The 19817-nt window shown below is 42.5% G+C and overlaps 1 protein-coding gene across 3 annotated transcripts in view; it reads left to right on the forward strand.

The window, feature by feature from the left end:
• Nucleotides 1-19817, forward strand: part of ENTPD3 (ectonucleoside triphosphate diphosphohydrolase 3) — a 54910-nt gene that overhangs the window by 18240 nt on the left and 16853 nt on the right. Inside the window, exons 1-4 of one of the 3 annotated variants that reach the window (XM_080387257.1) lie at nucleotides 1828-10716; nucleotides 10919-10969; nucleotides 14101-14221; nucleotides 19466-19583. In XM_080387257.1, the coding sequence (XP_080243383.1) occupies nucleotides 14102-14221; nucleotides 19466-19583 (238 nt within the window). In that variant the 5' untranslated portion in view covers nucleotides 1828-10716; nucleotides 10919-10969; nucleotide 14101. Of the gene's footprint in view, nucleotides 1-1827; nucleotides 10970-14100; nucleotides 14222-19465; nucleotides 19584-19817 lie in introns of those variants that run through there. The other 2 variants (XM_080387256.1, XM_080387258.1) reach the window with 2 other exon arrangements.

Raw genomic sequence — 19817 nt, forward strand, 5'->3', positions numbered from 1 at the left:
CTCCCTTTGTGTCTCACTTGCAGGCGTAGAATGAGAGAATGTATTTTGTAGTAACCTTAACTATCACTGAAGAAAAAGTTATTTGAATTTGTTGCATGAAGTAATCAGTTCACATTGTTAGCTTCAATGTTTGAAAAAATTCTGCAAAGAATGAGTGAATTTTAACTTTTTCTGTGAAGTTTAGCTTTGCAAAATTTATTACTGCAGAATTCAATTAAATCAGGGGAGTTGAGCCAATAGAGAATTTGACCTCAAAAGAATAAGTATCTCTTATGGCCTCAATAGACCAGTTAGCAGGCTGTCAGTTCCTAAATTCAACTTCATTTGTTCTGGAAAACAAAAATAACTTTAAACTCTAGCAGAAGCTTTTAAAAAATATTATTTTCTTATATTTTAAAAAAAGATTACTTTCTTATTTTATTTTTCTATACCTGAATTTTCTGTTTCATTGTGGGGCGAATGTAGCCAGCTCTGAATTAGGCAACATTGCCCCTCTGACTTAGAAAGTGTATTGGGATGTCTCCAGGTAAAAGAGATGAGATGACACATAGGAGGGAAAAGGGACAAAATAACTGAGTGCAACAAATTTGCTGTATATACTCTATTGTTTTTATCTTAGAAATATGAGGTGCTTAACGAAAGCTGCTTCTCATAATACCATGTTTCAATGCCCTTGGCAGCAGTACAGAGGTCACGTTCACACAGAACAATTCTTTGGTAACCCCTCTCTTGTGCTGAGCAGAAATATGCTTTTCTTTGCCCTGGGCATGCTGTACTTCTTCTATTCCCACTTGTTTCTTCAATAAACATACATATTTTGTCAGCTATAGAGAACTGCCGCTGACCTCATTTCTGAAAGCTGCCTTGTGTCTGTCTTAATACAGCTCACTGAGGAGCCTGGCAATTCAGGAGAGCCCTTTTCATTTGAGTGGTTCCTTAATTTCCAGTCTGTCATCTGTGGTGATTAGCAGCAGGAACATGGATAACTCCTGTGGGCAGACATGACAGCAGCAGGTATAATGTTTGTTAATTTTTGACCCTTCCAAAATGACAGCAGGAGGCCCCTTTTTTGAAAGAGACCAGAATGGAATCATTGTGGTTTTGCTTGAATGTTTGAACTTTCACTCTAATTTTTTTTTGGTTTTGTAATTAGGATGAGGTGGCACTAACTGGTGAGGCTGCACCTCAAATATAATGTGTTAAATTTTGGGCCCCTCACTACAAGAAAGACATTGGGGTGGTGGAGCGTGTCCAGAGATGGGCAATGAAGCTGGTGAAGGGTCTAGAAAACAAGTCTGATGAGGAGTGGCTGAGGAAACTGGGGGTGTTTAGCCTGGAGAGGAGGAGGCTGAGGGGGGACCTGATCACTCTCTACAGCTACCTGAAAGGAAGTTGTAGCAACGTGGGAGTCAGTCTCTTCTCCCAAGTAACAAGCAACAGGACAAGAGGAAATAGCCTCAAGTTGCACCAGGGGAGGTTTAGATTGGATATTAGGAAAAAATTCTTTACCAAAAGGGTTGTCAAGCGCTGGAACAGGCTGCCCAGGGAAGTGGTTGAGTCACCATCCCTGGAAGTATTTAAAAAACGTGTAGATGTGGCACTTAGGAACATGGTTTAGTGGTGGGCTTGGCAGTGCTGGGTTAACAATTAGACCCCATGATCTTAAAGATCTTTTCCAACCTAAATGATTCTATGATTCTTCTGCTGGATTTTTCCTGTGACTATGTGCAGGAATGGGTGCAATTCCCTCATAAGGTCACATTATTCTAGAAATCTATGCAGAGTCATGCAAATGGATACAAATTAATGCAAAAGTGAATGGTCACATTATTCTAGAAATCTATGCAGAGTCATGCAAATGGATACAAATTAATGCAAAAGTGAATCTTACATTTCTCAGAGTGTATAGGTTGGTCTTTAACTCTTGTTAGTTGTTAAATTCTGTCCCTGAAAGCTCCTAATTCACATAGTTTCCTCATGTGTTTGTCAAAAAGCCTTGCAAAGTTATACCTAGTGTGTATTAAAGGTCTGCTAGAAACATGATGGAGTGTCCAGAGAGGCCTGCAGGAGGTGGCCCATGGGTTGACAGCTTGCTAAAAAGATGTGAAATTTCAAATTCACATCTGGGTCAGAAAGCCCTTCCAAGGCTTGGCGGTAAAAGTGATATGTGTAAATAAGCTGATTAGGAGACAGTTTAGTAGTGATGAAATTCAGTTTGTGCAGGGAGCCAGAAAAAAGCCTCTGTACCATCCCCATTATGCTGCCATTAAGCTCTTTTGACTGCTGTGTGCACCCCATGAAGACACTTCACCTACAGCAAAGAACATATATACACATTGAGATTTTGTCTATGATGCTGTCGGAGTCCAATATTCTCTGACCTGGCTCCTTCAGATATTCCACAAGGAGAGTTTAATGTTTAATATCAAATTGACTTCTTTGATATATTTGGCTTTGCACATGATTTTGATTTAGAAGAGTGATAGTAGCAATGTACTGAAGGCACAACACAAGCATGGTATCGCAACAGTAATACGCATTGGAATCACAATACAAATCTGATTCCTGGTCTCTGCATGATCCACTGTCATCATGCTGCATGTCCCCAGTTGCCCAGCCTGTTTGGTGCTGCGCTTTGCTGTATGCACACAGCAGTTGTGTGACACAAATCCTTTGGCCACAGGATAAACTTTGCAGTTGATTGTAGTGGAGGAGCCTGCAGGCAGCTCCCCCTCGGCATGGGTGATTAGGCCTCCTGCACGTCCTTGCCATTATCTAGGTGTGCAGCAGCAAGTTCTCATGTTAACATCCTTTCTTTCTGTTTGGCAATGGAAATGATTAATAGAGTTGTTGCAAGAAAATCCTGTAGTATCTCTTAATGACTGAATTGGGGAGAACATCTCCTCTGCTGGTGTCTGCCCAACAGGCTGCGTGTGGGTTGGAGGCCCATTTGATGCTACACCACCTGTGGTTCCCACCAGCTAACAGAACACAATATTAATACAGGCTGGGTTCAGAATGGACTGAGAGCAGTACTGAGGAGGACTTGGGGGTGCTAGTGCATGAAAAGCTCAACATGTCCCAACAATGTGCACTTGCAGCCCAGAAAGTCAGCTGTACCCTGGGCTGCATCAAAAGGCGTGGCCAGCAGGTTGAAGGAGGTGATTCTCCTCTGCTCTTGTGAGACCACAGCTGGAGTACCATATTCAGCTCTGGAGCCCCCAGCATAAGAAGGACATGGACCTGTTGGAGCAAGTCTAGAGGAGGGCCACAAAGATGACCAGAGGGCTGGAGCATCTCTCCTATGAAGACAGACTGAGAGACTTGGGGTTGTTCAGCCTGGAGATGAGAAGGCTGTGGGGAGACCTTATAGCAGCCTTCCAGTACCAAAACAGGGGTTACAAGAAAGGTGCAGGGACTTGTTTTACAAGGCCATGTAGCAATACGGCAAGGAGTAATGGTTTTTATCTAAAAGAAGGTAGATTTAGATTAGGTATTGGGAAGAAATTCTTTCCTGCGAGGGTGGCAGGGCACTGGAACAGGTTTTCCAGAGAAGCTGTGGATGCCCCCCATCCCTGGAAGTGTTCCAGGCCAGGCTGGATGGGGCTTTGAGCAACCTGGTCTGGTGAAAGGTGTCCCTGCCCATGGCAGGGGGATTGGAACTGGATGATCTTTAAGGTCCCTTCCAACCCAAACCATTCTGTGATTCTATGATTATCTATACTACTCTCTCCTTATTGAGTTAGCTATAATAAATAGCATTTTAAATGACATCTTACAGAGTCTGTGTGCCTTTTCTACTCTTACCAAAATAGATCTGCTCCTCTTGGTGCAAAACAGGATGAAAGGCTGGCTGCCTATAAATTTAATAATTGTTATTATTACCATTATTACTGCCCAGGCTTTTCTAGTCCTATTTGAGCTTACACATGCAGACTTAGGAATTTGAGGCAGGAATATTAGAGCATTTCATGATTTCATTTTTCGTCATTATACTAAAACTAATAACCTAATCATAAGCAGTAGCAAGCATAAATATACCCTAAAAAAATCCCAACAGTTATAACAGTGGATAAATATACCTCGGTTTATAAAGAATTAAGCATGTCTCAGAGAACTGAAAAAAGATGGTTTTGAACAAGGTTTCTCTGTGCAAGTCTGGAATTTACTGAGAGAGCCAAGCTGATTAAACCAGACTGCTTCTGGCATTCAGGATGCTCTTGAACTTACAAGAAAACAAACAGGCACTGTGTGGATTTACCTGCTGCACATGCATGTGCTCAAAAAGCCATCAAATACATTGAGGAGCAGAGAGGTCCATCAGGAGCTATTAGAGCAGATACGACATCTGGCTCCAGAAGTCTCTAAGGCCTGAGATGGCAGCAGCTGAGAGGGTATTTCAGAGGAATTGCCCATGTGTGGCAGCTTAGTCCCGACAGCCTTCTCATAGACATCTGCTCTTAGTGATGTTATAAGAGAAGATAATCCACCTTCTGTCTGATCTAGTATGTCTGTTTGTTCTTTTGTATTAGTCATGGGAAAGCAGGGTTGAATTATTGAGATGAAGAAAGAGAAGCAAACTGAAAAGCACAATATTGAAGTATGCATAGGCATGTTTCCAAAATGTGGTTGACCTTGCTCAGCAGACAGAAGTCAAAATGAAAATGCATCTGGCAGCCTCTCACATGTGAAACCTTGCATATACAGGCTTATGTAAAAAGCTGTATATATACAGCTCAAGATGAAGCTGATTTGTTCTTGGCAAATAAAATAGCTTGGAAACTGTAGAGAAGTGATTTGTTTTCCTGTGGGTGATAATTGTTTGTACTGATATGAAGGGACCCCGGGGAGGTCAGCTTTTGTGCTCATGGATCTTAATCAAAGTCAGCTGGCCTATAAGCATGTACGGCTTCATGGAGCCTTGTTTCAGGTTTGTGGTGATTAATGTCTTTTGTCATGGTTCTGTCCTGTACCCAGGCCAAATGAGGGCTCCACTGTTCTTGGCACCATGCCTCTTCAGAGATAATCCCTTCCTCAGAGAGCTCACAGGATAGACCGTGATTGGGAAGAGATCAGAGGACAGTATCCTGTTTGTTGTCACAGAGTATTCAGTGCACACATAGAGTTTTTTAAGGAGAAGATTTTTTTTTGTCCTGAATTTATTTAAAAGAATCTGCCACCACTGGTAGATGGAAACATTTTGGAGAGAGGTCTTGTATGTGTGAGTCGTTCAGGCAGAAAACCATTTCACCACAACAGCACAACCAGCGGGAAGAGCTGAAGGCTGAGTGAGGAGCAAAGCAAGACAGGGAGGAAGGTGCAGAATGACTGTTATGCTGAGGGGGGCAAAAAGTGGATTTGGCTTTGGAGGAACAACAGGATACCATTAGGATACCTGACTTGGGGAGACAGAGGAAGAAACGGATACCTAGACAGCCTGACACGAGCTTTCAAAGTGTTAATATGAAATTACCACCCTTCTTATTTTGTGCTTATACTGCTGATATGGCCCACCAAGTAACTGGAGTGTTTGAGAGACAGCACTTGGGTGTGGCCAGTCCATACGTTGGCTGCCTTTAACATGTCTGGCTTTACTGTGCATGTACAACCTATCCTATGGTTGACAGAGCCTATTGCTTAGGACGAACATAACAGATTCAAGTTGCAGGCAGGATCTCTGTCACTTAGATTTTATATTGCTTCTGGCACTCACACCCAGGGCAGACTCAGAGCACTAACCTGCCTGACATAAGCCAGAGGCACTGCCTTGAGAGGGTTCATAAACTCATAAACCAAAACAGTATGTGTGATGTGCCCTTATGCAGGTCATAAATATTCAGGATACCACAATGGCGACAAAAGGAAAGAACAAAAGGAAAAATCATAGATATGCCACAACTGGATGATTTTTCACATCAGTGGTATCATTTACCATTACTATAATGAACTGAAGAGATGGCACAGTGCTTGTGACTGCAAAGGTAGAATGAGGATGATGAAAGACAGCAAAGATTGTAGGAACATCCCAATCAATGGACACCTCACCCTCCACCAGACCTAGCTTTGCACTCCAGTTAGCAAGAAGTTCTCTTCCCCCATACTGCGTAAGAAAAAGCTTTTCAATCTGTTAGAATCAAAACTGTGATTTTACTAAGTCTCTCTATATTTATTCAGTTGGTGAACCAAAAGCTATTTAAAGCAGGCTGTTTCAAGCAGGAACTGCATAAAGGTGAGTCTGTAAATTGGAAATGGTTGTCATAATTGCTATTGCAGGGATCATTCTTCCCCTTTGTGCACTGGTTGTTTTCTCCCACAGGCTTCTTGTGCTGTACAACTGACTTTAATGTGTATAATCACATTTCTGAGCCTATGAATGATCCCAAAGAATTACAGTTTAATATTAGTGCGCAGAAAGCAGCAAAATTAACTTGTTACATTGACTGAGAGTTAGCGAAGCAATACCTTAAAAAAAAAAAAAAGACAGTGAATAACAATGCTGGCAGGTGGACTTGAGAAGAGTTGTAGCAGAACTTCTATCATCCACAGATTTTGTACTCAAGGAGATAACCTGACCTGCATGGAATTGCAAGGGGAAGGATTTTATCTAAGAATTTTAGAATTGCTCAGCCAATCTGGTCCATTCCTGGAAGAGCACAAAAAGGTGATAGAAATGTTCCTACAAGGACTACTTCATACTTTTTTGAAAACATAGGGCATGAATCTCTTCTCCTGAGCTAGCAATTTATCAGTAATTACTTCTGAACCATGAAAAGTGAAACACTATTCACTTAAGAGTTGTCAGCCTCACAGCAATATTCCGTGTCGAGCAGTTTTTCACATAGCAATTTTTAAAGGATTAAGTCCCAAGGAGTAGTTTCTGGAATTTATCCCCATTCACTGGAGATGGTGCATTTCTTTGAGTACAACAGTGACTTTCTTGTAAAAGAATGGCATTTCTTTGTCAGATTCCTGTGGTCAGTTTTATGACAATGGAATATGTATGTCAGGACATAATATATGTTTGCAGGCATGGCTTAACGAAAAATGGAACAAGTTTGCTGTAAAACTCTTGAGTTTGGCTTGCACCTTAGCACCAGGGAGCAAAAGGCATGGGAGCGGAGAGCTCCTCTCCTTCCAGCAGTGTAGCATGGCAGACCCACACCCGCTCCTGCTGCAGCAGCTAGTTTGGCTTTCTAAAACTCTGGCGTAGCAAAATAGACAAAGAACTGCCTTTTTCTGCTGTACCAGCAATCTGCTGCCCTAATTACGTGCTTATTGTGCCCATGCCTACAACTTGTGCTGGCTCATAACCATGTGATCAAGGCTGTCCCTGAGGGTTTTAAATTGATTAAAGAAGCTCTTGATTCTTTGGACAAGCTATGCAAGTTATAAAGCTTTAAGTCTCAGGAAGGGAAATAAATAGATTAGAAAGTATTTTTGTTCAGCTTCAGAATTAATTTCTTATTTGTTTCAAGGCCTCACAAGAAGAATATGTGGACCAGAAAACTTGTTACCACAGAGTCATATGTGTGAGGCAGAAGATTCAGAATCTTCTGTGATTGTGATGAATCTAAGACACATCATTAGATTTAATGCTGCAGTAAAGGATTAAAAAAACAAACCAACAAGCAGCTGTCTTAAGGTATTTCAAAGAAGCCATCAATGAAACTCCGAAAGAGAAAAGGCAATGTCTATAACCAGCCATTATTCAAAACAAAGAGGGACAAACTGGATTTCTCATGACATAGCTGTGAATTTGCTTTATGGGTTTTTTGTCAGTGATGATAAAAAAAACTATATACCAGAAGATGCTTTTAAAGATTATTAAAAATGAATTTTGCAACTGTGTAAAAGAAAAAAAATGTGTTCTTGATCTCTGAGAAGAATCACATCTGCCATTCTTCTAAATGTAGATTTCAGATGCGGTTTGTGACTTACTTGCTTGAAAATCTAGGGAACCATCTTCCTAAATTTGGCAATTAACAAGGTATGCTGCGGTAATCATAGACTCATAGAATCATACAAGCATTTAGGTTGGAAAAGACCCTTAAAATCATTGAGTCCAAAATACCTCAAGGGATGGTGACCCAACCACTTCCCTGGGCAGCCTGTTCCAGCGCTTAACAACCCTTTCAGTAAAGAAATTTTTTCTAATATCCAATCTAAACCTCCCCTGGTGCAACTTGAGGTCGTTTGCTCTTATCCTATTGCTTGTTACTTGGGAGAAGAGACCGACTCCCATATTGCTACAACCTCCTTTCAGGTAGCTGTAGAGAGTGATCAGGTCTCCCCTCAGCCTCCTTCTCTCCAGGCTAAACACCCCCAGTTCCCTCAACTGCTTCTCATCAGACTTGTTCTCTAGACCCTTCACCAGCTTCATCGCTCTTCTTTGGACACATAATATGTAGAAGGTTTGTCTGAAACAAATGGAAAAAGTGCATTTTGGTTTGGAACAAAATGTTGCTCGCAAAAATGACCTAGAAACTTAATTTAAATTAATCAATAAATTCATAAAAATGTCCTGGCTCCTGCTGGTGCAGAGGGTCCGAAATTCTTTAGACAGCTCTGCCTGCATTGGCAGTTCTCACAGTTGATCCCAAGGTAAAGAGGTGAACATGAAGACAGGAGGTCTTTGGGAGCAGAAACCTAATGAGTGAAGGGTCTTTGTTAACCCTGATGAAAAGTCCCAGGAAGAAAGTGTTCAAGAATATTGATGGAAATGATGACCTGAGCTAAAGGGCATCACACCCATCTGCTGATATGAACACAAATGGTGAAAAAGGCAGTGAAAGCGTAGGAGCAACAGGAGAAGCCCTCTGTTTACTGCACTTTGCAAAGAATGCACAGAAATGGGGGATGGGTCTTGCTTCTGTGAGATGGCAAAGTACCATGCAAGAAAACAGACTGATTGCAACGGCCAGTGTCTTCTTACCTCCATTTTTATTTTAACATTCCTCTCCGTTTCACCCTATTGCTGTCTCTTCAGAGGATATTTTGAGGCTTCTTAATATTCCAGCATCAAGTGCTGTATGCGCATTACACAAGAAGCATATGCAGTTCTGTCATCTCTTGAGATGTATAATCATTCATCCCTTCTCCTGATGTTGCTGCTGTCAGTCTATAGGGAAATGGAGCAGTATCTGCTGTGTAATCTGTGTAAATGTGATATCATAAATGCATTGCAGTGGTAATACATTTATGTTACAATGCATCTGTAACAAACACTTTATTCATGTCTGTAATATTTTTGTTTCTAGAGATTTGCTAATTGATCATTGCAACTGGTATTCATGTATGAACCTGCCAGTATCAATCGTTGTCTTTTAACTCCACATACTCATGCTCAATGGCAGCAAAAGCAATACTTCTTTTTCTTGGATCTGTCAGCAGTCCAGCTCATTTGTCATTTTTAAATGGACACCTGGGGCAGATTCTGAGCAAAACAAATCAATGCAGTTAGCTACACTGAATGCATTCAACCAAGGATGCTTGGAAGGGGAGAAGAAACAGGTGGTGCAGCAAAGGAAATGATGAGGAGGAGAGGTATGCTTACAGGCTTGGCGAAGGCTGGGAAAATGGCAGCAAAACTCCAGAACAAGCAGTGCCAGTATGCCTGAACCTGAATGGAAAGGTAGCCCTGAGACCTGGGGGCTCCTAATTTCCGAGGGCCGAGGAAAGCCCTCCTGGGAAGGCACTTGATCCTTTCAGAAGAGGCAGGGACTTACCATTCTGCCACCCACAGTGCCATCTCTAGACGCAACCCTTTTTGTGTCTTTGCTTTGGGAGGGGAGTGAAGAATGTGCGTTAGGGACAGCCAGCGACACCCTGCCGCATCAGCTGCCGCCAGCGCCAGGGCTGCGTTGCCGCAAAGAGGAGCAGCTGGGGCGGGGGCCGGCACGGCCGTGCTCGGGGCTCCGGGGCGGGCGGCACGGCCGTGCTGCGGCAGTGAGTTTCGGCAGGCGGCCGGTCGGCCTCGGCACGGCACGGGCTGCCCCCCCGTTGGAACCGGTCCAACAGCGGCAGGGCATGAGCCAGGCTGACAGGAATGGGCCGCACCCCGGGCCCCCCTTCCCGGGCTCCTCTCGCCCGGCGGCGGCGCTCCCCGCTAGGCACAGCCTCGCTCCGTACCCCTGCGGCTCGCCGCCACGGCTCTGGGTGCAGTAACGCTTCAGATACGCCGACTCGCCGTAGATCTCCCTCCTCCCCTTGAATCGATTCATCCGGAGTTTCTACCTGCAAGTGTGTTTGGTTTTTTTCCCTTTAAACCTATTTGGAAATAAAGGAGTAGAGGGCGAGCCACCAGCGAGTGACTCCGCAAGCCCCCTGGGGGCGAGGGGGTCCGGCAGCCGCCGCCTCCCCGCTGCCCGGGTGCCCCCGGTGCCCGTTCTCCTCAGCCCGCGACGGACGGGGCAGCCGCGGCTGGCGCAGGCGGGTCGGGATGCGGGAGAGGCGGGCGGGGGCCGGGGATCCCGGGGCGGGGAGGGCCAGGCTGAGGGGCGGTTTCCCGCCCAGCGGCCGCCCCGCTGAGGTAAGGCGGCGGGCGGGAGCCTCACTCTGTCCCTCCGCGGGCGGCGGGGGCAGCGTGTCTCTGTCTCTCCACGGTTTTTTCGGGGGGAGAACTTTGTGCTTTCTCGCAAGTCACAATCGTTGTGTGAAGCTTTCTCACCCGGGACGACGGTGGGCTGAGGGAAAGCTAATTTCAGCTGCTAATGTTGGGTCAGCGTGCTGTTTTTACTTGATTTCTCCTCCGAAGGAAGGCCTGTGATACCTCCTCACAGGTTTTCACTGCGAGTTTTGAAATGCTGTGGGTGTTGAGGTTTTTGGCGTTTTGAATTTTTTTTTTGGCTGTTGAAAAACATTTACCTGTAGACCACGCCTCAAATAAATGCTACTGGTTTTTTTATCTCTCCGGTTATAGTGTGAAGAAAGATATTTATGGTGCTTGCTTACCCACCCTATGAACAAGCAGGTCAGTACCTCAAAAAAGTGGGGTTTGATGTTTCAAGTAACTTGGAAAAAGGATTTCCAGCATATGATATGCACTGTCATTTATACAAATGTGTATTTAACCTAGTTAAACTCAAAATGTTGGTGGCATGAAGAAGTTTAGTCCATTTGCCTTTGCAGGTAGCAGTTCTTTTTGCTTGAAGTAAGATGTAGAAAGTGATCCTTCTAATATGCTCCTGTGTGGCCCAGTGTACTTAGTTGGGTGTGGAAAATATGTATTTATGCTGTTTCTCGCTTCAGGATGACGTTTTAATAATGGAATGCAACTGCTTTTTGATAATTCATTAAAATCTTTTATTTGGCTTTTTGCCAACAAGTGTGCAATGTTAGCAAGAGTTACTTGCATTACAATTCTGTTTAAACTGTGGAGTGAATGAACTCTTCTCTGGTATCTCTTGAACAGACAAGTATGATTGTATTGCCTGTTATGTCTGTGAGACAGTTGAGTGTAGCTAAAAGTAAATATGACCCCGTGCTTCTGATCTAGTTATATGAAATCCTGCAGCGTCTTGCACAGTCCAGATAGCAAAGATGTCAACTGTGTGACAACTTCAAGTGGGCATGCCGTGTAAGGTGTCCTTCTGACACAGAGGCTGTTGCTTAAATCAGGATTTAGAGATCATTCTCTGATGAAATTGTTCTGATTGCCAGTGGGATAAGGTTGTATGAGGAGTATTCATCTTAAGAGGTGTTCCCTTACCTAATATGCTCCCTTTCAAAAAAGATTATGAAAAGAGAAATAATCTCTGATGAAGACAAATCCCAGTACCCAGGAAGCATGTAAGAAATTCAACAAACCAAGATTTCGATTTCCCCTTTACAAATGGTTGCAGCAGAAAATACTTCAGCAGTCATCATGGATGTTCTTAAGTGTTAATAGTATAATAGTGGTAGTTGCTTTGCTCTTTAGTAATGCTTTAGGTTTTCAAAGAGTCATTTGCCCTGAGTTTTTTCCTTTGATAATGCTTATTTTTTCCAGAGCTGAACATCAGTGCTTTGATCCAGGAATGACTCTATATATTAGTTTGCAAGAAGATAGTTCTCCTTCAGTCACTTTACAGTTATAGATAACTCCATGGACAGTTGAAAGCTGAAGAAAAAGATCTTTTCTCCCTCTAAAGACAAGTATTTTATCCAGATGGTTATTCATAAATTTATAGTTAAAGTCTGCTGTGTCTTCAAAAATGAATCGATCTGTTTAAATGTTTCTAATTAGCATGCCCTGACATCATCCACAGGTTACAGTGAGAATTCATCGTAAGTGTTAACTTATTTTCTAACAGTAAAAATAAGATTTCATTCTGTCATTTATGCAATGTGTACATGGTGTTTGAATGCGATAGTAAAGCAATGGACAGCAGTAAATAAATCATCAATGTGGCTGGTTAATTTTCTGTTAAAACTGGCTGATGATTAAGATAAAGCTATTACGAAGCCAAGAAAAGAAAGTATTGGAAGAGCAGATTGGCAGTAAACCTTGTTTTTTAACCATATGTTTTAAAACCGTATGAGCCTCTTTGGATTTAGAGAAGGGGGTTAATGAGTGTAAAAAATGACGTTCTGGAAGTGAGATGTGTCAGGCTGAAATGAAAAGTTTCTGAAAGCCAATCTGAGATTTCACAGCAGAAATCAGAAGACAAGGAAGGAAAGCAGCAGCAGCGGGCAACACTCAGAGTGAAGCTAGTCCCAGAGCAAATCAAATAACTTGCTTCTCTTTTGAATATGAACACAGATGTTGGACCGCAAGTAAACAGGTTGAAGAACCCATGGGGTTTAGAATATGGAAATCATGTGAAGCATTTATTCTGACTTGTCCCTCAGCCCTCTGGCTCTGGTTGGAGCTAAGGAGAAGACCATGAGTTAGTTGCAGGTACAATGGGGCTGACCCAGTGCACTGTGGCTGTGAACTGTAGACTACCTTTTTAGCTCCTGTCCTCAGTACAGATTGGCACTGGCAATTGCTGAAAGAGCAGGGCAGCCCTGAAGAGCCACTGATATACTCTACCGTCAGTATGGAAGAGTTAGGAGATGGGAGTCAGGATAGAATATGCCAGGCTAACTTGATATTTCTCTGCCAACATAACTGGTTTATGAAAATGGAAAGTCAGGAAAGTTCTCCTTTTGTGTTCTTCTGACATTTCTAAGCTTGCCATCTCCCACCAGCCACCTCTTTTGTCCTCAAGCCCTGTGGAGCATAAGAATTTTTAACATGGGGGTTGTCAGTACTTGGAGGTACTGAAAAGCTTTTTGCTTGAAGAGTTGTCTGGCCAGGGACATGCAAAAATAAAGGATGAAAAGAAATTACAGGAAACGTAAGATACTTTTGAGTCCTAGAAAGCCTTTCTAGAGGATATGAACATAGAAACAGCCTTATAGTCAATATGCATGTTTCATGTCACCTTTGGGTTTGCTTAATGTAACTACATGTTGATTTACTTAGAGTAACTTTTCATCACAAAATCTGTGAGTTAAACTGTGTATTTTATGTTTTATATGTAGTGCACAGTAATAGGCTCTGTATTAATATGCACACACACACAAACATACTTCATGAGCACATCAGCAGCTAGAAGAAGGATGACTACTTTAACGTTTTTAAAACCTCCTTTGTTTCTTACTGAAGCAGCCTGTATCTATTATAGACACCAACCTTGTGTCTCTGGCAGAAGTATCCAACTCTGCTCTGCAGCTGCCAGCATTGTGTGTACATGGCTGTGGTTGTGTCTAGTTGTAGGCGTACATGGGATCGTTGAGTGTGCACTAGCCTCAGCCTGCCCAGTACTCTCATCTCCTGAGGCAGTGGGAGATGGTGAGCATGTGTCTACATGTAGGCACTGGGGGAAATGAGCAGACTAGCACCTGAGGGTGAAATCTGGCATTATTAGCATGACAATATAGACACACCCCTTCTAGACAATAAAAAGGGCTAGCAAAAGACCCAGCAGTTCTTGACAAGAACACAGAATTTTCATGTAGTGTAATCTAGTTGACAAAATCAGATTTTATGAGGATTCTCAACTGATTCAGGGCTTCAGACCCTGAATCACTGAATCCTATAACATTATTTAAGTGTCTCCCTTTTTGTTGTTTCAGGATGCTGACCAGAACCCCAAGTGTTATTGCCCAAGTGTTCCTTCTTCTAAGCATAGTTCTTGTCATTGCTATTGCAGTGATTCAGATAAATCGGCAACAGATCCTTTCCCCAGGGCTTAAGGTAAGTCTTAGAATACCTAAGGAAGGAGAACAATGTTTTGAACTGATATTTAATAATGTTCCTTTCTAAACTAATTTTTATGGGGTGATTCAAATGAGCTTACAGCCATAAAGTTTAGTCACAACTTTGTCATGGGAAAACTGAAACTGAGAGAAAAGAGGATTGGTCTAGACGACAGTCACTGGCAAAGCAGGAAAAGCACTCCTTGATTCCCTGTCCAATGCCTGTCATGCAACGTCAAGACTGAAAGGCCAGACAAGGAGAATATGCCACTGATTTTTTATTTTTTCTAGAGATTGGAAGTAATTTTAAAATATACTTTATAACTGGAATAAATTTTAAAATATAAAAACGCTGGGAAATAGCCAGCGTTTAAATTCTGCCCCCAAGTACAGCTAGGAAGTTTATGCTGAAATCTTTGCAGACTGCCTCTGTGTATCAAAAGCATTTGGGCTGTGAGAGTGCACTTCATGATTTTCCACACATTGGTACTTGCTGGATATTAACAGAAGCAAAGTAGCTTCATGAGGAGGGGCACAGCAAACCGGGAAAGACAAACTGAAGTACTCTGGAATTCAGGCTTTGCCTTGTGCTGCTGGAATATGTGTGCAGATTCTTCAATGAGAGATGTACACAACTGAGGGCAAAGCTGTAGAAATTAGCCTTCTAGAGAAGCTGTGCAGTCTGGCATTTTGAGTTCTCTGTTTTTCCCCACAATAGCTACAAGCATATAAACCTCATCAGATCCTTCTTTGAAGTCCTTTCTACCTTTCCGTCTGCCTATGTGTTTAACTGGATAGTTCACATACTGATAGCGATAGGCTAATGTCTCATTACACTTCATGGGATTATAAGCACCTTTGGCTTTGTCTGAATTATTTGGTGGTGTATGAGTCAGACAATAGGATAAAACTGTATTCTTATACCAGTTTTATGTGTATTCGTGGTATGGCAGGATGTGTGTGCTGGGATCTGTTATGGTGACATAGTGCCTCAAGTTTACTCCCCATTGTGCCCCAAATCTCTGCTTGCAACAGCCTTACTTCCTGCAAGGCAAGACTAGGCTGATGTGTAATGCTGAAGCCACTCTCTAAAGCCTACATATCACTTCTGTTTGTCATTAATTAATTTTCACATTCAGAATGATAAAATTGTCTACCTTACTCTTTGAGCAAACATCAGACCCACCTTGACTATCTGGACCTAGTTTAGGTGGGAAGATATGCTTTCCTGTATCACAATGGCTTCATGGCTTATTCTGGAGGATAGACTGGCGGTTCCTTTGCTAGGTGCCTTGGCTTTGGAATTATTTTTGGGCTGTAAGCCTGCCAATGCAGAAAATCCAAGCTGATACGGAGGACCCTATGTTTGATTCCTGAGATGCTGAGTCCTTAGTAAATGATTAGCACTCACAAGAAGTAATTATTCAGGAGCAGAGAGAGGACCTCGGTATGCCAGTGTGAAACTCTCCAGTACTTAGTTGATATGATGGAGCCTGGAAATGGCAGTGTCCTGAAATTAGCAGTTGATTAACATTAAATATGGCAATAACATAGTGAAAACAGACTTACTCTTTGTAAATGGCTGCCGCCGCCTTCTTCTGGCTCTTCTCCATGAAACCAAAACAGCTACTGAAGGACAACTAGAGTCTGTGTTATGTGTGGCATAATAGCTGATTTCCAGGATGCATGTTGAGAGTGTCCAAGTTCACTCCTCTGTGGCACAAGAGATAAATTATCTGCTACACCATTGATGTTTTAAAATGTTGCTGCAAAATTAAATATTTTGGTTCCTTGGTGGTTGGATTATCTGAAGATTAAGCCACTGATTTGTGAAGGAAGGACCTGCCCATGTGCATGAGGCTGAGTCCCTGAAAGAACTCTCCTCATTGGCATACACTGTGAAGTCAGAAGAGTGACAAAGAGAATGCAAACATCCTTAATAACAGAGTTTGTGAAGAAGTCCAGAATTGTAAACAATGCTAGTCAAAGAAATTTGTGTTTGTCTGCTGATACTTTGTGAGACCTGAAGAGAAAAAACCCTCCCTTGGTTATTGTGTTTCTTTAATTTGTCTTTCCAGGTGGTAGTTTTCTACACCTAAATTTTGCATACCTCTTTTGGCTCTTAGGAAGTGTTTTGCTTTGTTTGTGGATGTTATACTTCATTAGAAGTAGTTCAAACCTATGTAGCTGAACTGAAGTGTGCTTCTAGCATAGATCCCACTTTTGTGGCCTCAATTTTCCCTTTCACTGGTTTAGCTTATTAGCTTCCTGTGGCAGTTTTCCAAAGTGATTGGAAGGCGGATTCAGCCATCATAACAGTGCCTGCTTTAAGGGTTTGTGCATTTGTACATCCTTCTATGGGAATGGTATTCAGTCTGAAAAGGGGATTAATCCTGGGGCTTGTTCTTGCTTCCCCGTTGGGATTATTACTCTTCAGGATGTACTTGCAAAGCCATTCATATGAATATCCCTTACCTGTTTGGGCCACAACCAGATTGGTTGAGTGAATAGCATGAAACTGTCTCTGAAATAGCATAGGTAGTTGTCACTCACACAGGTAGCTGTGTGAGCAAGGAGTACCCTCTTGCAAGGGAAGGACAGTTGATAGGGGAAGGGGTAGTTGTCTCTTTAGTCAGCCCAGCTGCAGCCAAAAAAAAAGATAGGTGAGTGCGCCTTTAGAGACACAAAGTGATTTATTGTTACCTTGGTTTTTATTCAGCTTCTGGTAAGTGTGTACAGTAGTCATTCTGCCAGACCCAAGAAGTGAAGTGTCACATTTATTTCATGCTGTAGGCAGCATGGTCACCTCTGTGTTGGAGATATATTGGGCATGAGTAAACCCAAAAATAAGCATTTTCTTTTAAGTCACTTTGTTCTTCCTCCCTGTTCCCTTTTCCCTTAGAAACCAGAACTGTGAAGCTTTTCAGGGTTAATGTTGTCTCCCTGTCTTGTCTGACTAATCTAGTCCATTGACTAGATGGTGAAGTTCTTGGCTATTGGGGAATTCCCAGGCCTTTATCTTTCTCCATTAGTGTTTGAATAGAGACATAGAAATCCTCAGAGGGAAAGATGAAATAGAGGGGAAAGGAAGCAGAAAAAGTTGTTCTGTTCTTTAATAGCTGCTAGCCCAGGATAAGGGGTTGCCTGTGCTCCAGTCCCATGCAGTGCATTTGAAAGCAGGGAGGCACTGCTTGTCCTTAAAAGGCAGCCAAAGGTGATCTGACTTGCAACTTCCACAGAAATGTAATGTCACCAGAGAATTTTAATTCAACCAGTTTGTCTTAGGCAGCAAGCTGAGACAAGGCATGTAGAATTCTTTCACCCTCTTAAAATGCTACATCTTCCCTAATTTCTTTTTAAAGATTAATCTTAGTCTTAACACCTGGTATACTTCTCACCGATCACCACCACTTCATGAGGCTGCATGGGCCAGTTACACAGCGTGACCTCACCCAAGTTCTGAGGAGCTTCCAGAGTCACCCTTAAGTGGGCTCAAGAGTCCTTTTCAAAAACATCTCTTTGAAAGCAAACAAGAGGCTGTGTAGGAAAAAGAGGAAGAAAGTAAAATTGTCAGTCACACATTGGTTCAGATAAGTGTACCACTACTCTTTGGGATGGAAATCTATTACTTTCAGGAAGGAAGCTGGGAAATTCAGAGGAGGATGGAAGTAGGTCAAAAAGCCCTATGGTTAGCTGAGGTAACAATACTTAATTTATCTATCAGCTCTGCTTGAACATGATAGTTAGCTCAAAGAGTAGCTAAGTTAAAAGCTTATGGGTGGCACTTCAGGCTGACTGAGACCAGATTTAATTAATAGCTATTGAGCAGATTAACCATTACTGTATTATGTGTAACTAGAGTGCTCATCTCTTTTTCAAGGAGGGGGAAATATACTCAAAGTATCTTTGCTCAAGTAAGTTACTTGAATGGAACCTGATGGCATAGTGGTTTGATAGTATCTGGGAAGCCTTTCACCTTTTGGTTATCAGAGTAAATATAATCTGGATAAGTATAAATGGAATTTTCATTATCTAGCAGTCCTCTAGGAAACAGACTAGACTGGTATTGCTGGTAGTTCTTTGAGGGCCAGGGGTCTGCAGAATTACAGTGGAAGCTGGGAACTAATGAGGTGTGGAAGCTGAATGGTTTGCCACCTGAAAAACTGATCTTTATTGGTCAGACTTGAAGCTCCCCAGGGAGGGAGTGGGATGAAATTTGTCGGCCTGCTGCAAGGGCACTTACTGCTTTGCAGCCAGATGGATGCTCTCATTTTTCAGTATTGTCAGGCTCCTGGGCATCTGTCTTTTTTAAAAGAAAAAAGGTTGACAGAGAAATGAACCCTACACTGTGTGATTCCTACCGATTAGATCACTTTGGAAGAGGGGGGCAGCTAAACGTCCTTTCAGGGATCATAAAGCCGTTAAGCAGAATTGTAGTTTTCTTCCCTTTATGCAGTTTGCCTTCAGTTGCTACTGTTGTCTGCTGCCATAAAAGATGGGAAAGGGGGGGATGACTGATTTGGTAGAGTAGTAGGATGGGATGGATAAACCTGTGCTTTAATCCCACAGACAAAGTGACCTGGGGCAAGTCACGTAAATGTTTCTCTTTTACTTCATAAATAAACATGTAGTAATATTGATTCTCTTTCCCTCTTTGTTGCCTCACATGCTGGCACAGCCTGTTTTCAGTGGCAAACTCTCAGGTGGACTGCCTAAACCACTGAAAGGGAGAGGTTTATGGGGCAATTAGAAAAGAACCAGACTTGTCACATCATTCTCACTGTGGACTATTATGTACTTTACCTCTTTGCTCATAGCTTTATGGATCCCTTGTGCATCCTTGAATCTAAAGCCTGTGCTTAGGCATCAAACCCTTCAGTGTCCAGGGAGTGTAGCTGGGACAGTGGGAAATGAACTTTCTGCAAAATCAGGCCCTAACACAGTGTTATCTGTGTGTCATTGTGGATTTTGAACCTGATGCTGAAAGATGAGCATTCTCCATCCCCACTGAATTAATTATTGAGGATATGTCATATGTTCTTTGTTTTGCAGCCAGATTCATTCTGTGCTTGGCTGTTGGTCTCATGCCTAAGTGCCTAACACTAGAATTAATCTTTCTTGTTAATGTGCTGTGCATACATTTCCTAAAGTGTTTGATGATGCAAAGAAGTACAGCTGCATATGGGCCTTTAAGCTGTCACTGTTTGTTTCTTGATCTAATGTCTTATTTTTTTCTCCACAGTATGGAATAGTCCTTGATGCTGGATCCTCTCGGACTACAGTCTACGTCTATGAATGGCCAGCAGAAAAAGAAAATGACACAGGAGTTGTAAGCCAAACCTTCAAGTGCAGTGTGAAAGGTAAGCTCAGATGGAAGTGTCTTCTTTCTAGCCTCCAAGAAGAGGTTATCTGGAAACTTAAGACTGCTTTTTTTGGTTGTGTTCCCTTTTCAGTGCTGGGGAACAAGAACTGTTAAGACTCTGTCTGTATCTGTCAGTGTCAGCCCTACTGATACAGCAGGGTGCTCAAATCTGCAATGGAGAGAGGAAATTGTAGCTAAACTTGATTTACTCCATTGCAGTGTATTATTGGTG

The sequence above is a fragment of the Falco punctatus genome, assembly GCF_963210335.1.
Source record: "Falco punctatus genome assembly, chromosome: 4".
In the NCBI taxonomy this organism is placed as follows: domain Eukaryota; kingdom Metazoa; phylum Chordata; class Aves; order Falconiformes; family Falconidae; genus Falco; species Falco punctatus.